This window comes from Sturnira hondurensis, unplaced genomic scaffold, assembly GCF_014824575.4.
Source record: "Sturnira hondurensis isolate 20B ecotype Veracruz unplaced genomic scaffold, ASM1482457v3 Scaffold0006413, whole genome shotgun sequence".
Taxonomy (NCBI): domain Eukaryota; kingdom Metazoa; phylum Chordata; class Mammalia; order Chiroptera; family Phyllostomidae; genus Sturnira; species Sturnira hondurensis.
In genome coordinates, this window is record NW_028079044.1 from 17,399,205 (window position 1) to 17,426,796 (window position 27,592).

The window sequence follows — 27,592 nt, forward strand, 5'->3', positions numbered from 1 at the left end:
CCTACCCCCGTAGCCCCAGTCAGGGTTAGACCACAACACCCCGTGCGTGCGGTGTCTGTCTTGGAACTGCCTGTCTTTGTTTCGCAGTTGCTTCCTCATCGAACTGTGAGCTCCCTGATGATCTCATCCATCACCAACCCCCAGGCCTCCTGAGTGCCTGGCACACAGTTGGTGCTCAATGTTTGTGCAGCGATCAAATGGGTGCTTTGGTAGAAAAGGTTTGAAATTGGACACCCATACTGGAACTCTACGCAGATGATGTTGGTGATGAGATTCTGGAGCTGCTGGGACATTTATTCTGTTTGTTTGGTTGGTTTCGATTTTTAAATTGTTTTTTTTTTTAAATATTTTATTTATTTATTTATCTTTGGAGGGGAAGGAGAGAGGGAGAGAAACATCAATGTATGGTTGCCTCTCGTGCATCCCCTGCTGGGAGTTGGCCTGCAGGGGACCCGCCTGCAACCCAGGCATTTGCCCTGACTGGGAATCGAACCGCAATCCTCTGGTTCACAGGCCCGCGCTCAATCCACTGAGCTACACCAGCCAGGGCTACGATTTTAAAATTGTTTTTGAATGTTCTGTTCTCTCATACAAGTTTTCATCATCACTGTAATCCACCTTTCTGTAGGCAGGCCAGGGCGGATGACACCTGAACTCCCCACTTACCAGGTCAACCTGGGCCTGTTGGATTTGGAGGGGTGTCTGGGCTGGGCTGGGCTGGGTGCCAGGATCGGACAGCCTCAGACTGACACTGACCCTCGATATGTGTCAGGCCCGAAGAGGACATGGGCAGTGGGGCCAGGTCAGCTAAAGGGAAGTCTCCAGTGGTGTGTCCCAGGGCTCTGTCTCCCGTGGCCCCCTTCGGTTATGTGTACAGCTGCCTTGGTCAGAGGGAAGCCTGTGGGTCACATGCAAGAAACGGGGGCAGCAGCTTGGCTGTGGTTATGAATTCACGGGCGAGTCCTGGGATCGAAGAAAACCTCATGAGGTTTGGTGTAAGACAAGTGCAGTTGCACAAGGACAGAGTGCCGCGACCTGCGGTGGCTGGAGTGCTTAGGATAGAGACCCGTTGTCCACCGGCTGTGTGCCCAGAACAGGCCTACTCTGTGGCCATGGTGAGGCCCCTCAGACCTCGGCTGTGTCCCTAGAGATAGAGTGCACAGAACACTGGAGTCTGCTTAGCTCTGGACCTCACACGTCCAGGGTGGGGCCAATAGGTGGGAGCCCAACGAGAGCAGCAGGATGAGAGCAGCAGGATTTTCTGATACCTGACAGTCTGTGATTGGAAGGAGCTACCTGAATCCTCCGTCAGGTAAGCGTTCGAGCGTCAGCCTGGTCCAGAAAGCTGTGAGGGGCACTCACGTGTAACCAAGTTGCCAGTTTCTGGTTGTCCAGGACCTGGCATACAGTAGGTGCTCAGTGAATGCTTATACACAGCCTTCCAATTCAGACATTGTATAATTCCTGAAATCAGAGGGATGAGGAGTCCAGAGACAGAGAAGGTGGGGAGGCACAAGGCAGGGGAGGGAGTTGGACTTTCAGGGGAGAGGAGAGGAGAGGGCTAGTTGGGGCCTTGGGTGTTAGCTTGGAGTTTAAGCTTGATCTCATGGTAAGTGGAGAACCACTGAAGAATCTCAGGCTTAAGAGCGGGTGATTCAAGAATGTGAGTGCATGTGTGTGTTGAAGGGGGTGATGTACAGATACATCTTATGAATCTGCAGACCGTGTCTGGCAGGGACCTGGGAAGTGGTCGTCTGTGGGGAGGGGAGCAGAGCTGAGGGGCAGGGGTTGGAAGGAGACACTTTGTGTCACTCGCACTTGTCCGTGATTGGAATTGTTCACTGTGTTCCTGTGTTACCTAGAAAACAGGAGAGCGAATGAGGGGGAGAGAGAGGAACCAGGAGAACTTGGTCCTGGATCAGTCTGGAGCTGAGAGCGGAGCTCTACTCTCCTGGTTGCCATTAATTAGTGCTTTCTTTTTAAAAATAAAAATGGCTCTAATTTTTTCTGATAATACCTGGTTGCTGTATAAAGTGAAATAATCCTATTTCTCTCCCCAGAAGTAAGTTTGCTGTATATCCCTCAAAATTCTAGTAGACATCTGAAAGTGTAGGCTCTCTGCCTATATTGTATCTACATAATAGATACATTTTTAATACAAATGAGACCCTACTGTGTGTACTGTCCTGCAGACTGCTCTTTAACCTCATAATCTGTTTGGGATGTCTTTCTAGGGCAGCCATAAAAATCAGGTTTAACAGCCACAGTCATTTGTTCAGTGGCTTTTAAAAAAGTGATGACCTGTTATTTCAGACACATGGAATATTATAGGAAAGAGCGAAGTGAAATGTTAGATGCACCCAGAGCCTTCTTTGCCCTTCATCTTTTTAATTCTGGTTTCTTCCTTCTGTCCCTGCGGCAGAGGCTGTTGGCTTGCATTCTCCCGTTTTTTATATTATATCATATGTGTGTGTACAATAAGCCAGAAATTGAATTATTTACGTGTTTGTAAGTTTACATCAACTGTCATACTGTGCATGTCCTTTTAAACCCTGCTTTCCATTGTGGTTTAGGGATTTATCCATGTTAATACCTATCCATCCATTTCAGCTGCTCTAGGCGTTCTCCTGTGTGACGATTCCACAGTTGATTAGTTGGGCACCTCTGGCTTGTTTCCGGTTTCTCATCGCGACACGTGGTGCTGCAGTAAACAAGCTCACACACGTGTCCGTGGGCACACCTGGAGGAGCGTCTTCTCCAGGACGGAGGTTTTGGGACGACCACCTCAGTGTTTTCAAAACGCTGAGATCTGGGTGGGAGATTTGGTTTCGGCTGTGCAGCCAGTGTTGAGAATCGCCCTTCTAGCGTCTGGACCTAGAAATGGAGGGAGCGCATGGGGGGCTTGCGCATCTTGGGCTTTGTTGGATGCTGTCCGATGAGCGTCCCGGCTTTTACTGTACCTGCAAAGTTCAGACCGTTGTTTCTCTGCATCTTCTCTAACATTTGGTAGTATCAGTCTTTCAGAAATTGTGTGCATGTGAAATAGTTCTTTTCTCATTTTAATGTGCATTTTTCCAGTTTCCAATATGGTTGAGAACCTTAAATGTTTGGGGCATTTGGGTTTCCAAATAGGGGGGAGGGAGAGAGACAGAGAGAGAAAGAAAGAGAAAGAGAGAAAGAGAAAGAGAGATGAAGAGATTCCTCTTCCATTCCACATGCAAAAATAAATTCCAGGAACAGACGAAATGTGAAAAGTGAAGTGTTACAGCTTCTAGAAGAAAATCCAGATGAATACTGGAGTAGGGGTAGAGCTTCCTGAAGACACCTTAGAAAGTACGTGTATCAGAAGAACGGAGTGCTTGTCTGACTGCGCGTTACACTGTGTGACAGAGCACGCCCTGAACGAAGGGAGGAAACACGCTGCGCTCTATGTATAAACCATTTCACCCGTGAGGATTATCTCGAAAACATGTGGAGAACTCCTGTAGATTGATTTTTTCCCTTAAATTCAAAAATCTATTTTGACTGTTAGTGAGATTTGAGTTTATGTTCATTGATTTTTTTAACATTTTTAATGAATTCCTACTCAAATATTTTTCAGTAGTTTTTATCACTATTTATTCTTAATAATTGTTATAGCTCTTTATACATTTTTATGGATTTTTGGCTGAATGTAACAGAAACCTTCACTCAAACCGGCTTAACTAGTATGTAAAGGAATTTATTTATTTATTTATTTATTTATTCATTTATTTATTCATTTATTTATTTTTTGCTTAATCCCCTCACCTGTTCCACCCAATCTCTAACTCCATCCCCTCTGACAGCTGTCAGTCTGTCTCTGTATCTATGAGTCTGTTTCTGTCTTGTTTGTTAGTTCACTTGGTTTACATGTAAGTAAAATCATATGGTGCTTGTCTTTCTCTGACTGGCTTATTTCACCTAGCATAATGCTTTCTGGGTCATCCATACTGTCACAAAGGGTAAGATTTCCTTCTTTTTTTAGGGCTGAGTAGAATGTCATTGTGTACATGTACCACAGCTATTTTTTATCCACTCATCTGCTGATGGACAAGTGGGCTGTAAATCTTGGCTAATGTAAATAACACTGCAATGAACATATGGGTGCTTATGTTCTTTCAAATTAGTGCTCTGTGTTTCTTCAGATATATTCTCAAAAGTGGAATTGCTGGGTCAAAAGGCAGTTCCATTTTCAATGTTTTGAGGAAATTCCGTACCGCTTTCCCCAGTGGCTGCGCCAGGCTGCATCCCCACCAATAGTGCACAAAGGTTCCCTTTTCTCCACATCCTCACCAGCACGTGTTGTTTGTCGATTTATTAATGATAGCCATTCTGACTATCTTGTTGTGATTTTAATTTGCAGTCCTCTGATGATTCGTGACATTGAGCATCTGTAGAAAGGAAATTGCTTGACAAAGGGTGAAGCATCCAGGACCCTTCCTTCTACCTCTCTGTCAGGGGCTTCGTTGGCAGGGTCGCTGCTTCCTGCGCAGTCATGTGTTGGCATCAGCAGTTCAAAGGTCACATCCAGACCCTGTACTGCCCAGAACCCAGGAGGCACTATCTGCTACCTCTTCTTAAATAAGAGGAGACCTTCCCCCAAAGTCCCCTGCAGACATCCCTCACTGGCTAAGATCAATCACATGTTCCTTTCTTAACCAATCACTGGCAAGGAAGGGATGATTACAATTAGTTTAGACTCATCTTTTGAGATTAGAATACCGTATTTTGCCATGTATAATGCATACTTTTTGCCCAAATTTTTTAGAGAAAAATAAGGATGCACATTGTACATGGGCAGTACTAATTCCATGCCTATATAAATGTTTTAAATTCTTTAATTTATGCTCATGCACTGAAACTGTAACTCTAGAAAGCAGTAACAATATCCATATGTTCAATAAAGGATACACGGACAACAACTGAGAAGGGTGGAAATGGGAGGGAGCGGGGAGCACGGGGGGTGGGATGGGATGGGAGTAATAGACGGAAAACTGTACTTGAAAAATAAATAAATTAAAAAAACAATATCCATATGTTCAAAAATAAATGCTAAATTTTTTTACAATATAAAAAGTACCTAATATAAATAAAGAAAAAAATGAATTAAAAATTAAAACACAAGGTTTCTTTCCTGAAAGTTTGGGCCAAAAACATGGGTGTGCGTTATATATGGGTGTGCATTATACATGGCAAAATGTGGTAGCTGTTGAGTCAGTCACCACAGCCCTCCATGAATTAATCTTAGTTATATATAGTAAGTATATTTCCCCATTTCTTATAGTACAGTTCATGAATAGAGATATCAAATGACACATTTCTCTATTCTGAGATGCCTCTGTTATAAGAGGCATTAATATAATTGCCATTCAGAAGGAAAGAGGACTGTATTTCACGGTCATTTGAAGGAGTAGATAAGCATTCACTACACACTCAGTCCGAGTCACTCTCTTCCACATCACGGAGTCTGAGTCTCGGCCTTCTTTGTAGTTTCCAATTCTCTCGGGGACATTCGTTGAACAGCATCACGACCGCCATTGCTTTCTGTAATCCCCACCTCTAACCTTGACCCTTTCAGCCCCATTAGAATCGACAGTATAATTTCAAAGCATCCAAAAGAGTATTGGGAATTTTTTGTCTGCAGTTCCTATTTGGTTACACTGGCAGTTTCATTGTTTTTTCTCTACTTGCAGGAAAAAATGCTCCTGAAGTTCGTCAGCTGCTTTAGGTAGTTTTTGACACATAGATGCTCAAGTGTAGGGACCCACCAGTCCCTGCTGCTGGCTTTCAGTGTTTTATGATCTACTTCAAGAAGTTTGGCTATTTCTTTTCAATTTTTAAACAAGTAAAGCATGATTATATTATCATTGTGAAAATGCAGATAGTATAGAAAAAATGAGGGTAAAAAGTGGAACTCCTTCAACCCCTACTCCTAATTCATAAATTTGGTTTTCCTCCCCAAGGAGACCACTCTGTGCGGTGGGTAGCTTCCAAAACTTTACTTGTGGATTTATGTGCACACAGATGTGTGTATACCAATTACGAGGTTTTTACATTCAGTAAACCATTCTGTACATGCTCAGTAGCCCTTTTCATATAAGTTTGTTTTGGAGAGCTTCCCGTGTAAATTCCGTAAATGGTGGACATTTAGGTTGTTTCTAATTATTTGCTCTTACAAACAGTGCTATAATTAACATCCTCGTAAATGTCTCTTTGTACATATGGGCAAGCATTTCTTTAGGGTAGCTATCTATGGTTTGGCAATTTCTGCCGCCTTTAATTGCAGTGCCTGGTATCTGGCAGACGATCTTCCGCATGTACAATAACTTTTCATGCCTGTGCTCCATTATAGTATAAGTTTTAAAAAGAAGTTCTAGGCGACAATTAGGAATCTAAGTTTAAGTTCAAATTCTGTGTGCATTGCTGTGAGCAACTGAAGTGGCACTTGAATAAACATCCATACACGTGGCCGAGTTCACCCGTGCACGAGCAGCCATGGGGAGCAGGGGGCGGCCCTCCCCCACACGCCCACCGTAAGGCACATCGTGATTTGGAAAATATTAAAATATGAGAAAACGCATCTCAGATTAGAGGAGCCATGCTGTTTTATTTCCCCTAAATGAATAGCCTCTGGCTTCACCCCTGTCCTTGAAGCGCCCTTCCCCTGCACGGTGATACAGTCTCGTCACTCATCTCCCTCCTGGCGGGTGTGCCTCTGGACTCTAAATCCCTGTGCATCTGTGCTCGTGCGGGGAGCAGGCTCTCCTGTAGTCTTACTTTTGAGAACTTTCTTGCACATTTGTTTTCTGTCTTCTGCAGAGCACTCTTCTACACAGGACACTTCACTGGCTGTTCACAACTGGCACGATTTTGCATCACGATGGATCTGATGTGAGAATATCAGCAGCAGTCAGGGCCATATTTTCCCTGGGACTTGACTGAGCGTGCCGTCAGCACGAAGCGATCTCTCTCTCTCATCCCGTGATATGTCCCAGCGTCGCTGCTCCAATGTCAGTGATGCCTGTGTCTTGAGTGGTGTCAATCTGAGTTGAAAATGTGCCAGCTTTCTTAACATTATCCCTAACAGATTGCTTAATTAACCTGCTGATACCGTCAATAGTAGAGCTTGCTGGTGTCCTAGAAAGGAGGCTTATGTGGCCCGTGGTTGGCCCTTTTCTCTCTCCCTCCTTTGCTTGGCCTCTTCATGTCCGTGACTCGGGAACTGGACTGGCAAGGAATGGGCTGGGAGGGACCAGGGAGGGCTAGAAAGGAATACAGCAGAAGTGAATGTTCTGGATCAGCTCCTGGAAAGGAAATGGCTGAAACAGGCCAGGAATCTCACTGCCCAAAGGCAGGGATGGCAAGTAACCTGTGCTTACATCAGGTGCCCCATAAATGGGCAACCAGTACATACAGTCACCAGAAGAGGTCACAGGGCACATGCCATTTGAGTAGGCAGTAAGAATGGGGGTGCTCCAAGGGAGGAGCCTGGGGGCCACCATCATTTTGGGGTGGCTTTTAGGGTTTTCTCTGTCTTTTTTCCATCCAGGCACCTTAGGTGAGAGGGCAGCTTGGTCATTCTGGTCAGTGTCATTCTTGGAGGGGCTGTCTAGAGGGAGGGAGGCTGGGTTTTCACTCCCTTTCACACTTGATCTTTCGTATCAAGTCATTTTGTGTTTGAACCAAGTCCTGCTTTGTCCTGCTGTGCCTGCATTGCATATTTGAAAACTGTGGAGAGCAAGCGTCTCACCATGAGCCTAGGGCCGGTCGACCATCACCTCCAAATGCACACTGTCTCTTCTCTTTGTCTCTTACATAACACACATGCAACGGGAGCTACAGATGTCTCAGCCCTTCCTGGCTTCCCTCAACCTGGCGTGAGCACGAGTTCAGAGGCTGGGAGCCCAGAGATCCCATGGAGACACTTCATGCGGCCCCTCCTTTTACGCCCAGGGAAGTGGGGAAGGGAGTTGAGTTTGCAGAGTGAGCTGGCAGCCCCTGGCTTGAAGCAGATGCTCGTCCCCTGGCCCACGTTCCTGTAGCCTTTCTTTGCTAGAATGGTGGTAGTGGAAGCTGTTCTCAGGGGGCAGAGACTGATGCCTTTGAGAGCAGAAACCCTCGATGTCCTCTCCAGTGGTTTTGTGGGGTCTCCTGGGAACTGCTGGCCCGGCAGCCTAGAGGGTAAAGGATGGAGAGCATTCCTGGGGCCACGACAGGGCAGGTCACTGACACATAGGCCAGGTGCCTTCCTTCCCAAGGCCACTAGGGGGGCTCTTTCTGGTCCTGTCACCCCCTACTCCCCACCCATCCACCACCCCCAAGCCCTGGGTGACAGGAGGTTGTACTGGGGCAGGAGCTCACCTCTGAGGGTGAGGAGCGGGAGATTCTGTGCCAGGATTAGAACGCAAACCTAGCCAGCCTGAAACTGGGGCTCCCAACCTCTCTTCCTTGACCTCAGAGTCACTTTCTTAATTCTGCAGGTCTCTAGACCTGTTTTGCACAGTGTATTTCAACATCAGCACTGCTGACATTTTGAGCTGGACCATTCTTTGTTATGGGGGCTGTCCTGTGCATTGTAGGATGTTTAGAAGTATCTTTGGTCTCTACGCACTAGATGTCTATAGCAGCCCCACACACCAGATCATGGTAATCAAAAATGTCTCCAAATGTTGCCAGATGTCTCACAAAATCACCCCTGGTTGAGAGCCACTAGGTAAGACAGGTGTGTGTGCCTGCTGTGTGGATGGGAGTGGCCTGATGCAGGGGAGGCCTGCCCACAGTTACCGCTGCGGCTGTGTCTTGTGGAAACACGAGAACTAATCAAAGATGGCATATGTGCTGTAAATACATTTAAAAACTATGTGGTCTGCTGCTTTTCTCTCCAGAGACTGCAGAGCCTCTCAGCCTTCCCCTCTGTTTATTCCACCTCCCCACTTTATTGAAAAAGGAGGCTGAGGCTCGGAGACCCCCAGGGTCTCAAGCCACCCCTTACCTGCAGAACCCTGACCCCCAGCTGCGAGCACCCTGGACCCTTACGCTCCCCAGCATTGGCTCAGGTGCCAGGAGCATCTGCGGTCCTCCTCCCACTCCACCTGCCCACTAGGCCCCACCGCCCTCCGGCTCCCCAAACCCTGGCGCCCCCCCCACTGGAGGGAGTGGGGAAGCAGCAGGTGTTGATGCTAATCAGCGTTCACAGCCCAGAACTGCAGTCGCTCCCAGGCTCACACACTCCCCAAAATTAAACACTCATTATACAAAATTAATTGACATTAATTAGCAAAAATTAAAACTTTAAACACAGCAAGGCGCTTGGTGGGGAGGAGTGAAGCAGGCGGGCTCCACATTTGTCACCCCCTACTCCCCACCCACCCACCACCCCCAAGTTCCCCCACTTCCATTCTGGAGCGGGGTTGCAGGAGTTCAGGTGAGGTCACTGCCCACACCCAGCCTAGAGCCCAGGCCCAGCCAGGTGAGTCCCAGGTGAGAGGAGCTGAAAGAGGCTCCTGTGCTACTCACCAGCTGATGCATGGCCCCCAAACGCTGGCATCCAGTGCTTCGCTAAGGAGTCAGGAACGGTGCCCTCTTCAGCCCAGATCCCCGTGGTCTCACTCAGATGGGTGGGCATGGCCAAAGGAAGAAACCAACCACGTGAAGCAAGAAGGTAGAAGATACTCCCGTGGCTTTGCCTGACCCCGCCTGCTCTTCCCCATCTCCTGGGTATCCAAAGGATCAGGCTCTGTGGCCTTTCAGCTGTGCCCCACTTTGCTTTGTGACCTCAGATAAATGCCCCCACACACACACACACACAATTTTCCATCCATATGATGAGGGGGCGGTGCTGGGTGAGCACTGAGGTTCCTGCCTGCTGTCAGGAAGCAGATCTCTGGGAACTTGATTTGCTCTGAGGAGCAAGGGGCTGCCTGTTGGGGGCTGGCATTTCAAGAGGATGCCCAGAAAGGTGGCCCAAGAGACTGAGTTGCTGATGGTGGAGCATCAGGCACCAGTGGGGGCTGCGCCCTCAGGCCAGAGAGCCTCCCCAGATAGGCGTCCATTTGGTCTGCCTTCCTGGGGCCAGCCTCCTTGATAAGTGGTCGCTCTCCAAGCCCTGACATAACACTGGTTATTTTCCACCTTTGCTCACCACAGGCCCCCAAACTCCTCACCAAGCCAACAGAAACCATGTCTACCCTTTTGCCCACTGCGTTTGAACACAAACTTGGCCTCTGTTCAGAATGTTGCTGCTTGGGCTACAGAGGCTTGGATGAGGGTGGAGCCCAGTGGTCTCCACCAGGTAGAATGCCATCCCCCCTCACTCCTGCTCCCTGCTCCCCTCTCTCTCTCCAGCCAGCGCCAATATCTGTAACGTGGTCCTGATGCGGTACGGGGAGCTGGAAGAAGGGATCGATGTCCTGGATGGTGACGGCAACCTTGTGGGCTCCTCCAAGATTGCAGCCAGACACGTGGGTCCTCCCAGGGCTCAGGGGCTGGAGGGGGGGCAGCGACAGGAGGCTGGTGGCTTCTCCTAAACGTTTTAATTTCTCGAGGGCTGTTGTCCCCATTGCCCTCGCTTTATCCCCTTAAGCCCTCCTCCTCACCCCACCCCCACCTGCCGTGTGTGTGTGTGTGTGTGTGTGTGTGTGTGTGTGTCCCAGCCATGCCTGTCCCCCGAATATCCCTGTTTCTCTTGAAATGCCCTTTTCTTACCACTGTGAAATGTCCACATCCTTTGTCCTAGCCCCTCAGGACCCAGCTTCTCTGATCTGTTCATTGGCAAGGACAGAATAAACCCCCAGAACTTTCTCTTCCCTCGTTCCTACGAGGGAAGTGTAGGGAGGTTCCTAGGACCCTGCTCCCTGGGCCTTCATGTCCTCTTGGGTAGGAGGAAGTGTGGGGAGGGTGCTCTGAGGCTCTGTGCTAAGAAGCATTTCTGCAGCTGACGCCTGACCAGGGTGCGAGTGTAGCTAAGGTGTGGGGATTTCAGGCCCTAAGAGTGGTTGGGGAAGAACATTCTCTTACAAGAAGGCCCCTTTTCACCTCTGGTTTCAGCTGCTACACCCACTTCAGCAATTGTTTTTTTTTTTTTTAAATACCAGTGTGTTTAGACATCTCCCTGTGCTTTTCAGCCTTCTTCCTAATGGTGATCCGTGGCTCTTCCTGCTCTGGCTTCCCAGTGCTAGGACAGGAGTTCAGCTGTGCGGCAGCAGGGCGTGTCCCTCTGTTCCAGGCACTGTGCCCCTGAGCTCCCACTGGGGCCCGAGCCTCCTCTCTGTCAGTGAGGCCTTCTCCATAATCCTCCCATGTGGGAAGACCCCTCTCTCATCCCAGCCCTCCCCTCCCCACTGTCTCAGGGAAAGCGAGTGCCCAGCCAAGGCTCTCAAGGGCCGGGGTCTCGGGTTGCCAACCCCAACACTGTGTCCTCTGCTTCCTGCACACTGGTTCAGGGTCCCGTCATTCCCACACCTGCTGGGGAGACTGGAGGCACCCTCTCCCAGGCTGTCCTGAGGCTGATTAGGAAAGACCCAATTTGCTGGGAGAAATTTTCACTCCTGAGCTCATCCTCAGAAGGGATTTGGCCTCACTTTCCTACCTGATACCAACCTCCTCTCCAACCCTATGCTCTTTCTCGACTTGCCCTGAGGAAGGCGGGTGGTGTTAGCTCCTCCTTGGGGTCCGAATGGCAGGGCGGCCGAAGCTCTTCAGCCGCCCTGGGTATTCCTCAGCCTGGCTCCCGCAGCCCCTGGCTATCTAAGGGAAGACCCCGGGATCTGGGGCCATACTGGGAGCCAGCGGGGCTAAAGGAACCCCCCACGACGACCATCAGAGCGCAGACCTGTCACTGAGCTGTGCCTCGACGTGCTCCCCCGCCCAAGAACCCCAGAAGTCCCCAGCGCAAGGCCCCAGGCAGACCCCTCTCGGAGCCTGAGCAGACCCTCAGCAGAAACATCTCCCCCTTACAAAGCCAACCTCTGGTCTCTCAGAAAAACTCATCCAGAGCCACGAGATGCAAGTCTTTAGAATCTTTGTCTTTAAGGGATGTCCAAAAAAAAGAACGTGAACCCCGGAATCTCCATCCTCCCTCAGCACCAGAGGCCTCTGGGCTCAGCCGGCCCATCTGTGTGCCTGCTCCTTCCAGTGCCTGCTTTGTTCAGGGAGGCCCTCAGGTTCCCCACTGGCCGCCCACACGGGGCGCATCCCTGGGCACAGGCCCCTTCCTGGGCCCATTCTGTTGCCACCCCTGCTCTACCCACGGCAGGTGACGGGCTCTGCCCTTCCAACGTGTGCGGTGAGAAGAAGGGGGCGACTCTTCTCTGTTGTTTGGAATGCAGCTCTGTGAGCAGTTCCATGAACGATTCCCCTCAGCCAGATGTGCTTAGCAGCGATAGGCTCACCTAGGGGCTCTGGGGTAGGATTTGCTGCCTGGCGGCCGTCCCCTAGCCTGGGATCCCCCGCTCACCGCAGCCCCTGCTTGCCCCTCAGGCCCTGCTGGAGACGGCGCTGACTCGAGTAGTCCTCCCGATGCCCATCCTGGTGCTCCCTCCGATCGTCATGTCCATGCTGGAGAAGTGAGTCGGGGCATACAGGACAGTGGGGCCACTGCTGGGGAGGAGGGCAGAGGGAAGGGGACCAGCTGGCCCAGGGCAAGGGTTGGGGGGGACATTTGTTCTACCTCTCCCAAGCAATGCTACTGGAATCTGTAAGAACTTACGACTTTTGCTGGCAGAACCCTGTGCTGGGTGCTGGGAAGGCTGGCCCTGCTCTGAGGAACTGGAGATTTGGGGTGGGTGGGGAGGGTGCTGTGTGCTTGTGTGTGCGTGCAAGTGTGTGTGTGCGTGCATGCTCTGTTGGTGTGCAGTGTGAGACCAGTCGTGGAGAGAGTCCAGGTCTGTGGTAGGAAGACTGAGTTTGCAGCCAGCACCACCCCTTTCAGGCACCTGCCATGAGGCAAGTCACCGCCTTGCGGAGCCTCAGTTTCTCCATTTGCAAGCCACGAAGAGCACCAACCTCCCTACTTCCCTTAGAGAGCGTTCTAAGAACACATACTTGTCATGGCGGTGAAGAAATAAGGGGACACAGTAATAAAACCAAAGAGCGTGCGAAGACCAAAGTGCTGCTAGAAGGAGAAGCTTCGCAGGGGGGGAGGAGGACCAGGCCACTTCACCTGGGCTGGGCGGGCCCTGCATTAGGGCGATCCCTGCATTAGGGCGATCCTGGAGGGAGGGAGTGGGAGGGTCCGGGTGGGGCAAAGAGGAAGAGAAGCCTGAAGGTGCAGGTTGAAATGTGGAGGTGATTGCTGGCTCCATCCTGGGGACCCGGCCTGGGAGGGGGTCCCTCCCTCAGGCCACGTTTGGGCTTGGGAGCATCGAGGATCAGAACAGAGTTGGGGGCACTCCATCTGGGGTTCTGGAGCAGGGTGTTCTCCTCAGTTTGGAGACCTTATCCCCACAATACGAATTATGATAACAGCTAATATTAATCAAGCACTTGACTACACCTCAGCCTGGCCTCTGCCCAACTTCCACCTCAAAGAGGCCCTCCCTGACCACCCCATGGATGTCGCAGACACCCCTCTCGCCTCACTGCCTTCGTTTTATTCACAGTACTTAGCGATATCTGAGATTCTTTATCTAGTTGTTTATTGTCTGTCTGCTCCACCATAATGTAAGTCATCTCCACGGAGGCCAGTACATTCCTTTTACTTACTTCCCTGCAAAGCGTTTAGCACAGTTCCTAGCATGTAGTAATGCTTACTAACTGTTGAATGAATGGATGAAATGTTACCTCCCAACAGTGCAGTGAGGTAAACATGGTATCTGATTTTACAGGTGAGGAAAGAAAGGCAGTGGCTTTATCATCTGCTTACAGTCATATGCTAGGTGAGGGCAGAGCCGGGAGTGGCCCAGGAGTATGGCTGCAAAGCTGCACTCGTCCTCCCATGCTGGCTGCCCCTTGGGTCTTCAGATCGTCTCACCCAATCAGCGTGCCTTTGGGTCCTGCCCTGCATGAGACTAGGGAAGGGTGGAGCTGGGGGCCTGTCCTCAGGAAGCCTGTATTATGATAAGGGAGATGGGCGTGATGTGCACAGGTCAGCTGCAGGTGGGGCGAGGCAGAGTGTGCACAGGACCAAGGTGACCTTGAGGGGAGGGAGCATTATGGGCCCGCAGCAAGGCTGGCTGGCCCAGGGGAGAGGGGCTGCTGGTGACTATGAGAGCGAGATGGGATTTTGGCAGAATGGGGGCATTTTGGGGCATGTGTGCACCATTGTGTAGACATCAAGGAGTCCAGTCAGACAGAAGCCGAGCGTGCTCACTGGGGCTGGCTGATGAGGGCCCTCTGTCCAGCAGGGAGGATGATCCCTCCCTCAGCTTAAAAGAGGCAGGAGGTGCAGGGTTACCTGAGCGGGGGCATGGTGTCATGAACACTGGGATATAAGAAAGTTAGTCTCATACGGAAGTTGCGAAACTAAACAGACCCTGGGAGAGCAATTGCTTTTGTGCTCCAGATGCTTGAATGCGTAGCTGCCTCGTGATTTGAGGCTGTCCCCAAATAAAAGCCACTGCAAGTACACACAAAGAACACCACAAGACAGGTGAGGAAGGTAGGGCTTCTGTCTCCTAGGCTGCTGGATCCGGAGCCTGGAGTTTGCGGGGAACAAACATGATCTGTGATGCCTTCCCGGTTGGCATCTGAGTGGAGTTTGCAGAAAGTGGAGTTCCCGTTTTTTAAACTCAGCTTGGAGAGGCATGGAGGTGGGGTGGGATGGTTCTACTTCTGAACACCCTAGCCTGGGATCTGCCCAGAGTCTGGTCACGAGTCTGGCTCAGCTCAAGTCCAAAGAAGGCCCTTGGGCATGTAGAGACTCGTTGGCTTTGTACTTGCTTGGTCCTTCCCTGCAGCCTCTTGAGGGTCCCTGGGAAGGAGAAAGAGTCCAGCCTGGGACATCAAAATGAAAAAGACCCAGTATGTGCCCTCAGAGACTTACTTATTCACAGATATAGGGGGGGGAGCAGCAAGGCTGGGCTGTGGGTGGTCCAGTGTAGCAGCACTAGCTGAGACCCCTGGGAGGAAAACGAAATCCGGTTCTTGCTCCACCACTTTTGGGCTAGGCTAGTCCAGGGGACTCCCTCAGCCTCAGTTTCCCACACGGAGAGGGATGATTCTGCCTGCTTCTCCATGTTGTTCCCTCCCGCTTTGCATCCAGCAGGAACTTGGGTCCTCGCAAGGGCTCCACTGAGCACCCCATAGCCTTTCCACTCGGGGCTGCCAATGGCGGGGCCTCTGCTGAGGAGCCTGGTGGGGGAAGCAGCCCCACCCTCCGGAGCCCGGGTTGGGTGAGAGAGAGTCAGGACAGCCAGGGAAAAAGACAAAAGAACACTTACAAAGCAGCTTACTTGCAAATTAATGGAGCGCAAACTCAAACTGCTCCAAGTGCTGAGGGAATGCACAGCGGTGGGGAGACAAGCTGTTGTGTGTGGGGCTGGGACCAGCTTGCTGCACCCCTGGCCTCAGTTTACCTCTGTGAGGACCCTCCGAGATGATGACCCTGGGTTTCCTGTGGGATAAGAGTGGTGGGCCCCGGCATGCTTCAGGTGTCTTTGAGACTGAAAGGATAAGTGTCTGAAGTCAAAAGCAGAGGAGCCTGGGCCCCCAGCCTCCCTCTGAGCCCCAACACACATCCTCTCACCCTGCACTGATTCGCTGTGCTGAGGAGGAAGCTGGTTTCAGGCCCCAGGCTCAGAGATCAGCCCCCAGCCTCATAATCTCCCCAACTCAGAGGCTAGTGCAGCGGCTCTCTCCCCCAGGCCCTGGAGCTCACCCTCCTCCCCACCCTCAGCCTGGGTTTCAGCTGGCTCAGGGTTCAGACCACACCCTCCATGGTGGTTCTGGAGACCACTCCTGCCTCCCTCATTCCTTGGGATCCGGGTCTTTCCTTTCTCCCAGTCATTTGCACATCTCTCCATCTGCATATTTTAACTCTCCCAGCTGCCTTTCCAATCCCTCTCTGCCATCTCCTTCTCCTCCCCTCCCCCTGTCCTGCTGTGTTGGCTCTCCTACCCATCTAGGCTGGGACTGGAAGGCCCCTGTTTGCCTGCAGTCTCGGGCCTGCCTCCTCCCTGAATCAGAAGCACAGTCCTGGGACTTCCTGGACCCCCTTCCCAGTGGGGACTTCCACCAACCACCCTGAGAGACGAGCCAAGGTTACAGCCCCACATGGAAGGGGTCTGTCTGGTGTCGGGTGCCAGGAGTCCCCAAAACTGAGTTCATGGCCTGCCCCTCACCTGCTAGCCACTTTCTCCCTGTCACCTTGCTTGCCCTTGGGGCTATGCTTCCAGAGACTTCACCTTCCTGTCTCCTTCCCCCTGCTCTAATCCCCCTCAGGGACCGAGGTCCTGCTCACTGCCACTGGGACAGGAGGGCTGCCGCCTTCCAAAGCCCCCTGAGGGCTGGGGCTCCGGCCTTGTGTGCAAGTCTCAAGGGTGAGCCCTGTTTCCCGTCTCTTTGTCCTGCTGCAGAAGTTGGTCCTCGCTATAAAGGTCTCAGGGTCCATCTCAGCCTTTTTCCTGGACCCTCCATGACTCCCACGGAGGCCCAGGAGGCCTTGGGCTGAGTCCATGGCTAGCGTGAAGCTTGCCTGGAGGAGAGGAAGAGGATGGGGCTGCTGGACCAAGGTCCCATCCCCCAAGGGGATGTCGGAGGGGCTTGAGCTTGTCGGGCACCCTTGTTCTGCAGCTCTTGTCATGGACCTCTCCCTCTCCAACAACTCAGTTCAGGCTTAATTCAACAGCTGGACAGACGTTGGGGTCTGGGCCCGTGGGAAGGGCTGGAGGACAGCCCAGCCACCAGGGTCCTCCCTCTTTCTGCACGTTATAAGGGCAGTAATGGTGCACAATTACTGGGCACTTACTATGTCAAGGCCTTTTACTTGCATAGATTTTACAAGTAATTGGAGCATATTGGTGCCTTAGCAGGAACACCTGGGCCAAGGTTTCTCAGAAGTATGATTTTAGACTCATGAAGGGCTGTTTGAAGTGCAGGTGGGTTCCCAGGGGCTGTCCTCACCGAATCAGGATCTCTTGAGGAAGGGGCCCTTGGGAGTCTGCATTTTTAATCAGCTGCCTAAACACTGAGCTTGGGAACTGCTGCTCCCTATTGGCCACATGCTCAAGGCTAGGTGCCCCTGGAATTCTTGTCCCAGGACGCAAGGATAGTGTGGGGTTTGCCTGCCGCCGCACCCTGCACTGAAGCCCTGCCCCGGGAAGGCCTCTCACCTGCCTGCAGCCACGGGTAGCCCTGCTCCAATGGGGCCCAGGGAAGAGCCCCAGCTCGCCCCAAGTTGTACCAGAAGCCAGCCACAGTCCCGTGGAAGCTGACACAGAGTCGGAGGTCAGATTTAGTGCTTGCCCAGCATCCCCTGGCAAGTTGTCCAGTCATCCATCTCACTGGTGCAGCCCACCCTAGACTTCCCCAAGTCCAGTGCTCGGTGGTCTTCGCTAAAGGGCCTACTAGACTGTACAAAAGCTTATGGCTTTGACCAGAAATGCAGTGAAGGCACGTGGGCACCCAGGGCCTGGAGGGAGCTTTCAGTACCCCTCTCCTGCCCAGGAATCCTGTCTCTGAAACTTGTCACAGAGAGTGTGTGCCTGCTGTGACATGCTGATGCTAGAGGTGGCAAAGGGTCCTGAAGGCCGGAGCCAGGAGCAGCACAGGGTGACGGCATTCACAGGGGGTCGGGAGTCCAGGCAGCAGCCCTGCTGGCCACCCACGGACTCAGCCCTGGCCTTGGGCAAGTCCCTGCCGCTGCGTGTGGCTCTAGGATTGAAGTCGATGAAGTAGTCAGTGGGGGATGTTCTGTTTCCACACACAGAAGAGGGCTATCCCCTCCTGGCTGTGCGTGCATGTGTGTGTCCACATGTCTGTGTGGGGGGTATGCATGTATGTACATGCACATGTGTGTACATGTATGCACCTGTGTGGTTTGTTTCCTCCCTTGGACTTGGCACATACTGCGGCTAGTTTGCTGTTTCATCATGTGCTCCCTTCAAAGGTGAACCTACTGTCCTGTGCATCCCCAGGAGCAGGGACCGACAGCCTCCTCTATCATCCCCCCAATACGTGGCCTTTTATGCACAGGGCTGGACACACAGAGGGGTATGGGAGGGGCCCCCACAAGTGCTCGTTACGATTTATGGCTGAGAGTTCAACCAGCAGTGTCCTTCAGGGCAGGGCCTGTAGGACAGGGTGCCACTTGGAGAAGACCCAAAGACAGAATTCCACCACAGCTGTTGAGCTGTGGGCTGGCACTGGCCCAGAGCCATGCTGTCCTGGGACCCAGTGTGGTGACCAGTGGCCTGCTCATGCTGTCTCCGGGGCTCACGGGGCTACCTCCTTTTCTCACCCACAGGACGGCTCTCCTGCAGGCGCGCCCCCGGCTGCTCCTCCCTGTGCAAAGTCTCGTGTGCCTGGCAGCCTTCGGCCTGGCCCTGCCTCTGGCCATCAGCCTCTTCCCACAGATGTCAGAGGTCAGTGAGGGGAGGGGCTAAAAGGGCAGGACAGGGAGGATGCCCTTAGGTTGTTAATTAGCATATACTTATTCAGTGCTGACTCCTGAGCACTGGGTGAGGCACTGGGGTTAGAACCATGAATGAGCCTGACCTCTCAGAGCTGAGGGTGAGGCAGTGAACACAACAATGGAGCAATAGAACATGGCGGATGGGAAGTATTAGGATGGGACCAGCTCAGCTGAATGTGGGAGGTGAGCCTAGGGGGAAGTGGCATTTCCTGGGGCCTGGAGGATAAGCTGGAGTTGGTCAGGTGCATGGTGGGTGAAGGGACACATAGGCTGAGGTCACCTGGGGTGAAGGTACTGAAGTGAGGCAGCACACAGCATCTCCCAGAGCTGAGGAGGGTCTGCATCTCAGCAGAGAGTGGGGGAGGGGGTGAGGTGGGTCAGGAAACGGGGGCCTGAGCTCAGCTGACGCTGGGAACTTAGGAGCCAAAGCAGAGAGGTCATTGTCATCAGAAGGGCTGTGCAAAGCAGGACCGTCGATTCCTGGTTTTGAACGGTCCCCATGACTGCATTGTGAGGCTGGGTTGGAGCTCTGGAGGAGAAGCAGCCATCAGGAGGCTGTGGCGGGCGTCCAGCGAGAGACGATGGCGGCTTGGACCAGGCTGTTGGCAGTGAGCGTCAAGAGAAGTGGGTCCTTTCGGGCAGAGTTAGGAGGAAGCGTCACGAGAATGGATGTACTGCATGTGGCGGGAGGGAAAGGGGGCTGCAGGATGTGTGCCCGGCTTTCTGGGTTTTAACGACGAGGCAGATGTAGGTTCTATGTGGTGGGATGGAGGCACGAGGAGGGGCCGGTCTGAGGGAGGACCGTGTGGTGAGTTGGATGGATGTGTGGGGTTTGAAGAGCCTGTGGGGAGTTGGCTCTGGGTCTGGGAGACAGAAGCAGGGCCACCACCGTAAAAATCAGTAACGGGATCAGGGGCAGTGGGTGGGGTCAGCCAGCAAGCCTGGGGAGAACACAGGTCCCAGGGAGCAGGCAGTGTCTAAGGACGAGTGACTAGGGAGATAAGGACAGAGCCAGGTGGGTTCGGGGGTGGCGAGCCGATCACAGAGTCAGATGCTCCTGAGAGGCGAAGCTCCCTGAGGTTGGAGAGGGTCTGCTGGTGTCTCAGGCAGTGAAGGCAAACCCTGTCCCCAGGGCAGGCCCAGCTGGTGGGCACGGAACAGGGTGGGAGGGTGCAACACTGATGCCGAGGGGAAGAGGAGAAGCAGACCTGCAGCTGGAGCCAGGTGAGGGTCGGGAGAGGCTTTTGTTTTCCCATTATTATTTTTTAACTTTTTAATTGAATTTATTGGGGTGATACTGGATAATAGGAGTTTGTATGAGTTTGTATGAGTTTCAGGTGTACAGTTCTATACTACGTCTGTGTATCGTATTGTGTGTGCACCACCTCAAGTGAAGTCTCCTCTCATCGCCATGTATCGCCCCCACACCCCCTTCTGCCCCCACACTCCCCTTTCCCTCTGCTAATCACCACACCGCCGTCTGTGTCCATGAGCGCCCTTATGTTCCTCACAGCGTTATTTACAACAGCCAAGATTTGGAAGCAGCCCAAGTGCCCATCGGTAGATGAGAGGAAGAAAAAGCTGTGGTACATTTACACAATTGAATACTACTCAGCTGTAAAAAAAGGAACTCTTACCTTTTGCATTACAGCATGGATGGACCTGAGAGTGTTATGCTCAGTAAAATAAGCGAGTCAGAGAAAGACAACTGCCATACAATTTCACTTACATGTGAACTCTAATGAACAAAATAAACTAACAAAACTGAAACAGACTCGTAGATATTTCCCCCCTTTTTAAACGGGAGGAAGTGGCACTTGTGTGATGGGAGAGGAAGGCACCAAGACAGGAGTGGAGGACAGGGACTAGGAGGTGGGGCAGCAGAGTCCACGGAGCAGGGGCAGGGTTCCAGGGACCCCCCTTGGGCAGAGAGAAAGCCCTCCCCGCTTCAGAAGGGGGAGGCAGGTGCAGTTGGGAATGGAGCTTGGTGGAGAGTTGAAGGAAGTGGTTCTGGTAGCTTCTGGTCTGTATTCTCATGACTAAGCTAGAGGGTGGGGGAGAGGGAAGGTGAGAGATTTGAGGGCTGCGGAGAAGGTTCTAGACGTTCAGAGGAGTGAGTGGGAGAGAGACAGCTGTCCAAGGAAGTCAGAGAGCCTGACGGGCTGTGCAGGGTCAGCAGATGGGAAAGCAGAGGAAGGGCACAGGCCGGTGGCTGTGTGCAGGGCCTGTCCGCCCAGAGGTGCTGGGGGCCAGCTCCAGACAGGGCCATGGGGCTCAGAGAGTTTCGTCCTCCCTGGTAGGGCCTTTGGGAGGTCTGCAACAGATCAGGAGAAGCAGTGGACCCTGGAATCTCAGCTGGTGGAGGTGAAGATGGGCAAGCAAGCTGATGGGAAAGCAAGTTGTGATGGAGAGGCAGACCCAGGGGTCAGAGTGTGCACTTGGTATTTGGACTCACGGACCTCATGGGCAGATAAAGGCTGTGGCTGGAGGTGGGCCCTTCTGAATTTGTAATTGCAGCCTGACCCTGCTCTACCCTCCAGAAATGGTGGGAGGGGTACCGGTTCCCAGAGGGAAGTTGAGGAAGGTGAAAAATACAGGGTCTGCGGTGTTGGACCTTGGCTGTGAGGACTGGAGACCCAGGGTCTTACAATAGCAGTTGGTGACCCAGGCTCTAGGCCTTGCAGTACTAGGGGGTGAGGACTAGAGTTGCTTCTCTTCACTGAGCCCCTGAATTTTAAGAGGGAGCTATGATGGGATGGGGCTCCTGTCTTGGGGGCCAAGCCGCACTGCGGTGGGAAGGCTGGTGTGTGACCTGCGCCAGCAGTGCCCTCATGTGCCCACAGGGCCCAGCCTTGTCATGAAGCCAGGAACACCCCTCCTTCCCTCTTTCCCACACCCCACAAAAGCTACACAACTATTATTTGATGATCAGGGCCTTCAAATGGAGCCCGGGGATCCAGGTTTTCTGGAAGCTCTGAAGATGGGAGGGAGGGCACTTCTCTGTGGTCCTGGCATTTGCCTCCTGGAAGGGCTAGACCTGGCGCCCCCCAAAGCCACTGCATCTCTGTACAGGCTCACTGAGGCTGCGATTCTAGATGAGGGCTGAGTGCCCCGTGTGCTTGGAGGCACCACTGTGTTAAGAATCTTTGAGCAGCTCTCATGGCTGGCTCTACCTGTCTGCGTAGGTGAGGGACCCATGGCCGAGGAACCCCAAGTACAGAACCCTAGACCATCCCTGTTGAAAGGAAGGACTTTAAAGGCCATCCAGTTTACTGTCCTGCTGGCTCTGCAGGGGAAATGGAGGCCCAGAGCATCCAAGGGACCAGCTCGAAGTCAGAAGCCAGGCACCGATATGGGAGGAAATCCCAGAGGCCACTCCCAGCCCAGAGCTCCCAGGAAATGCCACACCTGCTTGTTCTGTGGGATTGTCTTTCCTCACTCAACCACCTGACCTACTAGGGTGCGGGGAATGGAGAGACGTGGAGCTGGTGTGCCCTGCGGTGGGTCAGCGTCGAGGAGTGCTGTGGGTCTTTGGTGGCTGTCCTCCGGGTCAGACGATGGAGAGATGGCAGGAAGTGGTCTAAGTGAGCAGCCCGGGCCTCACAAAGGTTCTGCGTCCAACCAAGTACAGGCTCCTCTCTTCCCCGGTCCTGCCTCAGACAGGCGTAGTTCTCCTGGTGTCTAACCAAAGTCCTTCTCATTGCAAGCCAGGCTTCTTTCTTTAGATTGGGGAGAAGATAGTCTTTGCATAATTAGGCTGTCCCCTGGGAAAGGCAGGTGGGGAGTGATTTCAGAGCCCCCTCCTCACCTGCATCAACCCCAAAGGATGCAGGTGGGCCTGGGCATTATGGGATGTTTTGATAGCACCAAGGCCACGGCCATTTGGCTGAGAGGACCTTGTTTCCCCTGATTCATCCTCCCAATTAATTCTCTAACGAGATGCTGCTTCTGCCGTATGGGGATCATGTCTTACGTCCTGGAAGCAAGTGGCATTTGCCACAATACGTCTGGACTTGCTTGAGCTGACCCGACCTTGCCAAGAGCCACCAAGGTTGTCAACAGGAGTAATCGCTGAAACACTAATTAATTAATTAGAGAACTTAGAAATTGCACTTAAGAGCTCGTTCCTAGCCTGGCTGGCCTTGGTGTTTGGCATAAGTTTTTCAATCCACTCACCTCAGAGACTGAGGAAAGACCTTCAATCCCGGGGTGAGAGTTTTGTCTGGTCTTTTCAAATCCGTATTTCTGCCTATTGATGTGGTGCTCATTTTAAAGTTAAAATGGCAAATAATAATAATAGCTACCATTTACTAGGCATCTACTAAGGCAGGCAGCGTGCTGGAAAACTCCGCGGCGTGCCTTATACCAAATCTTCCTGGTACCCTTCAAGTCCCAGATGCTCAAGACAGACCTGAGCATCTCAGGCTTTGGGGAGAGATTTTGGCTGGAGTCAGAGAGCCTCAGGTGCCTGGAGGGAACTGAAGTCGAGGAAGGGGCGAAGTCACTGTGGAGGGGGAGAAAAGGTGTCAAGAGCATCCAGGGACAGAGAGAGAATCCTAGTGGAGTGACTTCATGGATGCTGAGGACAAGGGCACTTCAAGAAAGCGGGGGCTCTCTGCAAGGAGCTGCTGCTGAAGGAGCCAGAAGAAGTTGAGAGACTTGGAACTGGGTGATGTAGCTAGACAAGGCCGTGTGGGTGGCAAAATGGTATCCAGGTTTCTCTTTGTTTAGAGCAGTTGACTCAGGGATGGGAAACCATTGGAGAACAGGAGAAATAATTTTATTCACTGGGTGTTATGTGGGTTGGGGGTTGGGAGCTTGGAGAGGGCAGTGATGGGGTCCCTGGGTCCCGTAAGTAGAGGGTCTGGTTGGCTGTGATGGGGAGATACGGGCCTAGAACATGATAGTCCTGTGAGATGGGTACCGATATTATTCCTTGTTTACAAAGGAAGAAACTGAGGCATATCAAGGTTAAGTTCCTTGCCCAAAGTCCAAAGTTGGAAATGATGGAACGGGCTCTGTACCCACAGAAGGATTCCGTAAGCCTCCCCTGTCCACCCCCACCTCACTATGAAATGAGAAGGCCCAAGTCTGAGCCCCAGATGACTCCCCTCCTGCCCTTCACCGGCCCTTCCTGAGTAGGTGGCAGTGCCTTTCTTCTCTAACCCAGACCTGTGGGGTTGTCTGCGGCCAGCGGTGGTGCAGAGAACCTCCACAGGAATTGGAGCGCAAGGGTGGGGGCACAGGGCTCCTTCCGGGCCCCAGTCATGTCACCATGCAGGGGGTGTGGGGTCTGTCCTGGTGGGTCCTGTGCCCTGCAGATTAAGGCCATGGGTGTTGGCCAAGGTCGGCTCAGCCAGGCAGTGCCCAGGCATGGATGGGCCCATGGCACCCAGCGTCTGTTCCCCACATCACAGACCCTGAGTGCTCTCCCCTTCTTCCTGTAGCTGGGGTCAGGGGGGCCTCGCCGGAGCCCCCAGTCCAGGGAGCCTCTGTTCTGGTGGGGTGGACAGCATCCCAGTAAAGAAGAATGTCAGGTTAGGCAGGTTGTGGAGGCCTCTGTGACATGCCAGGCCTGGATTTGTGATGGCCTTTCTGGTCTTGCCCTCAGTGGGAATTGGGCTTCTGGGTCTAGGCAAATGTGGTCATTTGATAAAGAATGCCAGTTCTCAGGCCTAGGGGCACGCTTATGTATTCAGGGAGGGAAATGGGACACAGGAAGCACACAGCACCAAAGTCTACATGTGTGAAGTGAAACAGACCCTGGTGGGCTCATCAGGGAGGACTTCCTGGAGGAGGGATCATTTCTAGAATAGCTTGATACACTTATACACACACTGGTGACTTGGGATCTTCAAGGGACATGTCCAGGGTCCAGTCTCTGGGCCCATGGGCTTGGCTGCCAGAAAGGCTGAACCAGAGGATGTGAATGTCTCTCCAACTCTGGTGGGCAGTGTTCCCCACCTGGGAGCGCATCTAATACCGTTTAATGAACCTCATGTCTCTCCAGAGCAAAAAGCAGTACCTTGGCCAAGACCCCTCCCCATATCCCTGCTTATTTCTGTTTCTGTCTGTCTTTGGGCCTCTTTCTCCCTTCCTCTGTTCCTCTTGGGCTCCTCCCCAACCCCATTACCCTCTCTTTTACGCCACTCTTCCCCTGGGAGCTTGGGGGCTCGGGAACAGGGCTGCACATACAAGCCGCAGCCATTGTTCTACAATCTGTTTTTGTCTTCATCTTGTTGGCAGGCGGCAGGAGAGGAGCAAAAGGTTAATGAGGCACTGTGCAGCGGGCTTACCGCGTGAACGGCAAGCGGCGGGCGGCCGAGCCAGCCTGGTGACAGGGAACTAATTAGGAGCAGTTTAACAGGAGGAAAAAGTGAAATCTCCTCTTCACCAACTGTCAATAATTAGCTGATTTGGTGAGGTTGAAATGTGTCCACAGGAAAAGGTGGGGCTCTTCTGTGGATGAGTGAGGCTCAGGGGAGTGGGGGCCGCTGGTGGCACTGCCCTGTCCCCAGGTAAGGTTGGGGTGGGCCGGTGTCCCCCAGGCCTGTGCACCAAGGGCTGGTATCCCTTAGCCTTAACTATCCATATGACTTTGGTCTTCACCTCAATGGCTTCAGTTTCCCCAGCCATAAGATAAGGTGCTGGGGCTCAGTTTCTTCCTGGCTGTGCCCATTACAATTGTAGAAGTGAAACCAGAAATCCAGGCCCTGGTTCCAGAGTCGGGATTGCTGACTGCGGACTGTGTGACCCCAAGTCAGATGCTGGCCCTCAGGTGTCTTGTCTGCGGCACAAGTGTGCTCTCTGAGAGCCACCTCCTGGGGCCAGGCCAGAGTGGTGCTGGTTTGTGAGTGGTCAGTGCCTAGCCTTCCTCCGGAACATCGGGCATCGCTCAGTAGGCTTCTTCAGGCCTCCCAGCAGCAACAGGGGCTGGGGTGGGGGCACGAGCAGCTGGGACTGTATCCTGTTGGGCCTGTTCCCCCTGTGCTTGTGGGTTTGCTGGCTTTGGTGGCTCTTACCCTTTGGCCTTCCCTGACATCTCAGCAGGGGCCCCTCCCCCCTCTTCCTTTGCCCCTCCAGCTTCTGCCAAACACCTTGACTGGAAGAAAAGACATCATCAGAGCCCCCAGGGCTTCCTGCTCTGAGTCTCCGTGGCAGCCCTGTTAACCCCCAGCCCTCCCTCTCAGCGTAGCCCCGCCTCACCTCAGCCCTTGAGGGTCCAGGGCACTAGAAACATGTTCTGAGGAGGCTAAGGCCCTCGTCCTGTCCTCCCAACCATTCACATCCTGCCCTGCGCCCTGAAGGTGGCTCCTAGAGGCCAGGCCCATGCTGTACATGAGGTACCCCTCAACCACCCCTTTTCACTCCCTCCCCCTCCCCCTCCCTTCTCTGCCTCCAGCTTTCAGAGTTAAGAAACAAAGAGGCACAGCCTCCCTGCACAGGAAAAGAATGTGGGTACCCTCAGTGGGTACCAGAACCTCCACCATCTCTCCACCAGTCCTGAGGAAAAGGGTGCTTCTGATGAACCACATTAGCTGGGAGCTGTGACCCACCAGAAGCAAATGTCCTGTCCCACTTGCCTCTCTTTCTCTGAGAAAGCATTTGAAGTCCCACTCAAGAATTGGAAGAGGTGGGAAAGAGCTCAGGTCTTCATTCAAGCTGTTCTAGAAATGACCCCGCCTCTAGGAAGTCCTCCCTGATGAGCTCCACCAGTATGTGTCTCACCTCACACTGTAGGCTCTGGGACTATTTCCCATGTGCCATCTCCCTCCTCTGGACACCAGTCCCTATCTCCCTCCCTCGGTGCATAGGGTGGGAACTGACACTCTTTCTCAACACCTAACACGGAGCGTGGATCAGCTGGGCTCACCTTGACTTCATTGCATCCTGCTTCTCCTGCTTTTCGGGGCTGATGTGAGGCCAGAGGCAGGGCCTAGGGAACACTGTGTTTTCCCTGAGTCCACAGGTGTTCACCGTCTCCCAGAACAGGGGCCTCCTCCCTGGCAATCTCAAATCCATCTCCTACTTTGCTTGGAGATGTTTGTTTGGGGTTTTTCTCATTTACTGGTTTAATCAGTCCCTACTGAACTCCAAAGTGGGCTATTTTTGCCATCAGAAATCTGCTGCCTCCCCGCCCGCTGCTTTCTTGGAGTTTGCCCATAGGACCCCCCAGGGGGATGGATGGGAATGGCGAGGATGCTTGGAGACCAGGAACGCCAACGCCACCTGTCATGGTGCCTGTTCCCCGCACCCCACACCTGCACACGCATACAGGCCCACACACAAGCACATGCTCGAACATGCACACACATGCCCTAGTGACAGGCGTCAGTGGGGCCGCCTCTCAGTCTATCTTTCCCTGGTTCTTTCTAGGACCTTCTAAAACACTTAGATGATTTCAGGATGGGAAAGGAGGAGGCTTAGTTGTGCAAAGCTTCTGTTGAGAGGATTAAAGGCATTGCTGTGTGTGAAGTGTTTAAAACATGCCTGGCACACAGTAAGGGCTCACACTTGTGAGCTGTGAGAAGATGCCAGTGAGTAAGACTGGGCCTGGGCACCGGGGTAAATAACCAGGGTCCTGCCTTCCTTACGTAGCGTCACATAAGCCTCCAAAGGGCTCTTTCATCTGTTTCTTGATTTATCCTCATCCCAACCCCAGGGGTAAGAAATCTTCCCACTGAACATATGCGCAAACTGAGGCCCCCAGGTTGAGAAGATGGAGGACAGAGAATGATTTTGAAATTGGTCCACCAGAGGGCACTGAGGAACAGTGCAAAGCTCCAAAATGGGGAGGGGGTCTGAGCTTCCACAGTGGAGGAGGGAAGGTATGAGACAGGGTTCCTGCACTTGGGGAGCTTGGTTCAATGTAGTTCAACTTTGATTGAGGGGCTGTAGTGCACAAGGCACACGGATACTGAGCTCTCTGGAGTAGTTCATAGTGGGGCGAGGTGGGGGACCACTGTATTCACAGATGGGGATGCGATGGGGATGGAAATAAGT

At 52.7% G+C, this 27,592-nt stretch overlaps 1 protein-coding gene across 4 annotated transcripts in view; it reads left to right on the forward strand.

Moving 5' to 3' along the window:
- Positions 1–27,592, forward strand: part of SFXN5 (sideroflexin 5) — a 101,432-nt gene that overhangs the window by 64,791 nt on the left and 9,049 nt on the right. For 2 of the 4 annotated variants that reach the window (XM_037048094.1, XM_037048095.1), the window contains exons 11-13: positions 10,366–10,481; positions 12,499–12,584; positions 18,422–18,539. In XM_037048094.1, coding sequence (XP_036903989.1) covers positions 10,366–10,481; positions 12,499–12,584; positions 18,422–18,539 — 320 coding nt within the window. Of the gene's footprint in view, positions 1–10,365; positions 10,482–12,498; positions 12,585–12,874; positions 13,101–18,421; positions 18,540–27,592 lie in introns of those variants that run through there. The other 2 variants (XM_037048096.1, XM_037048097.1) reach the window with 2 other exon arrangements.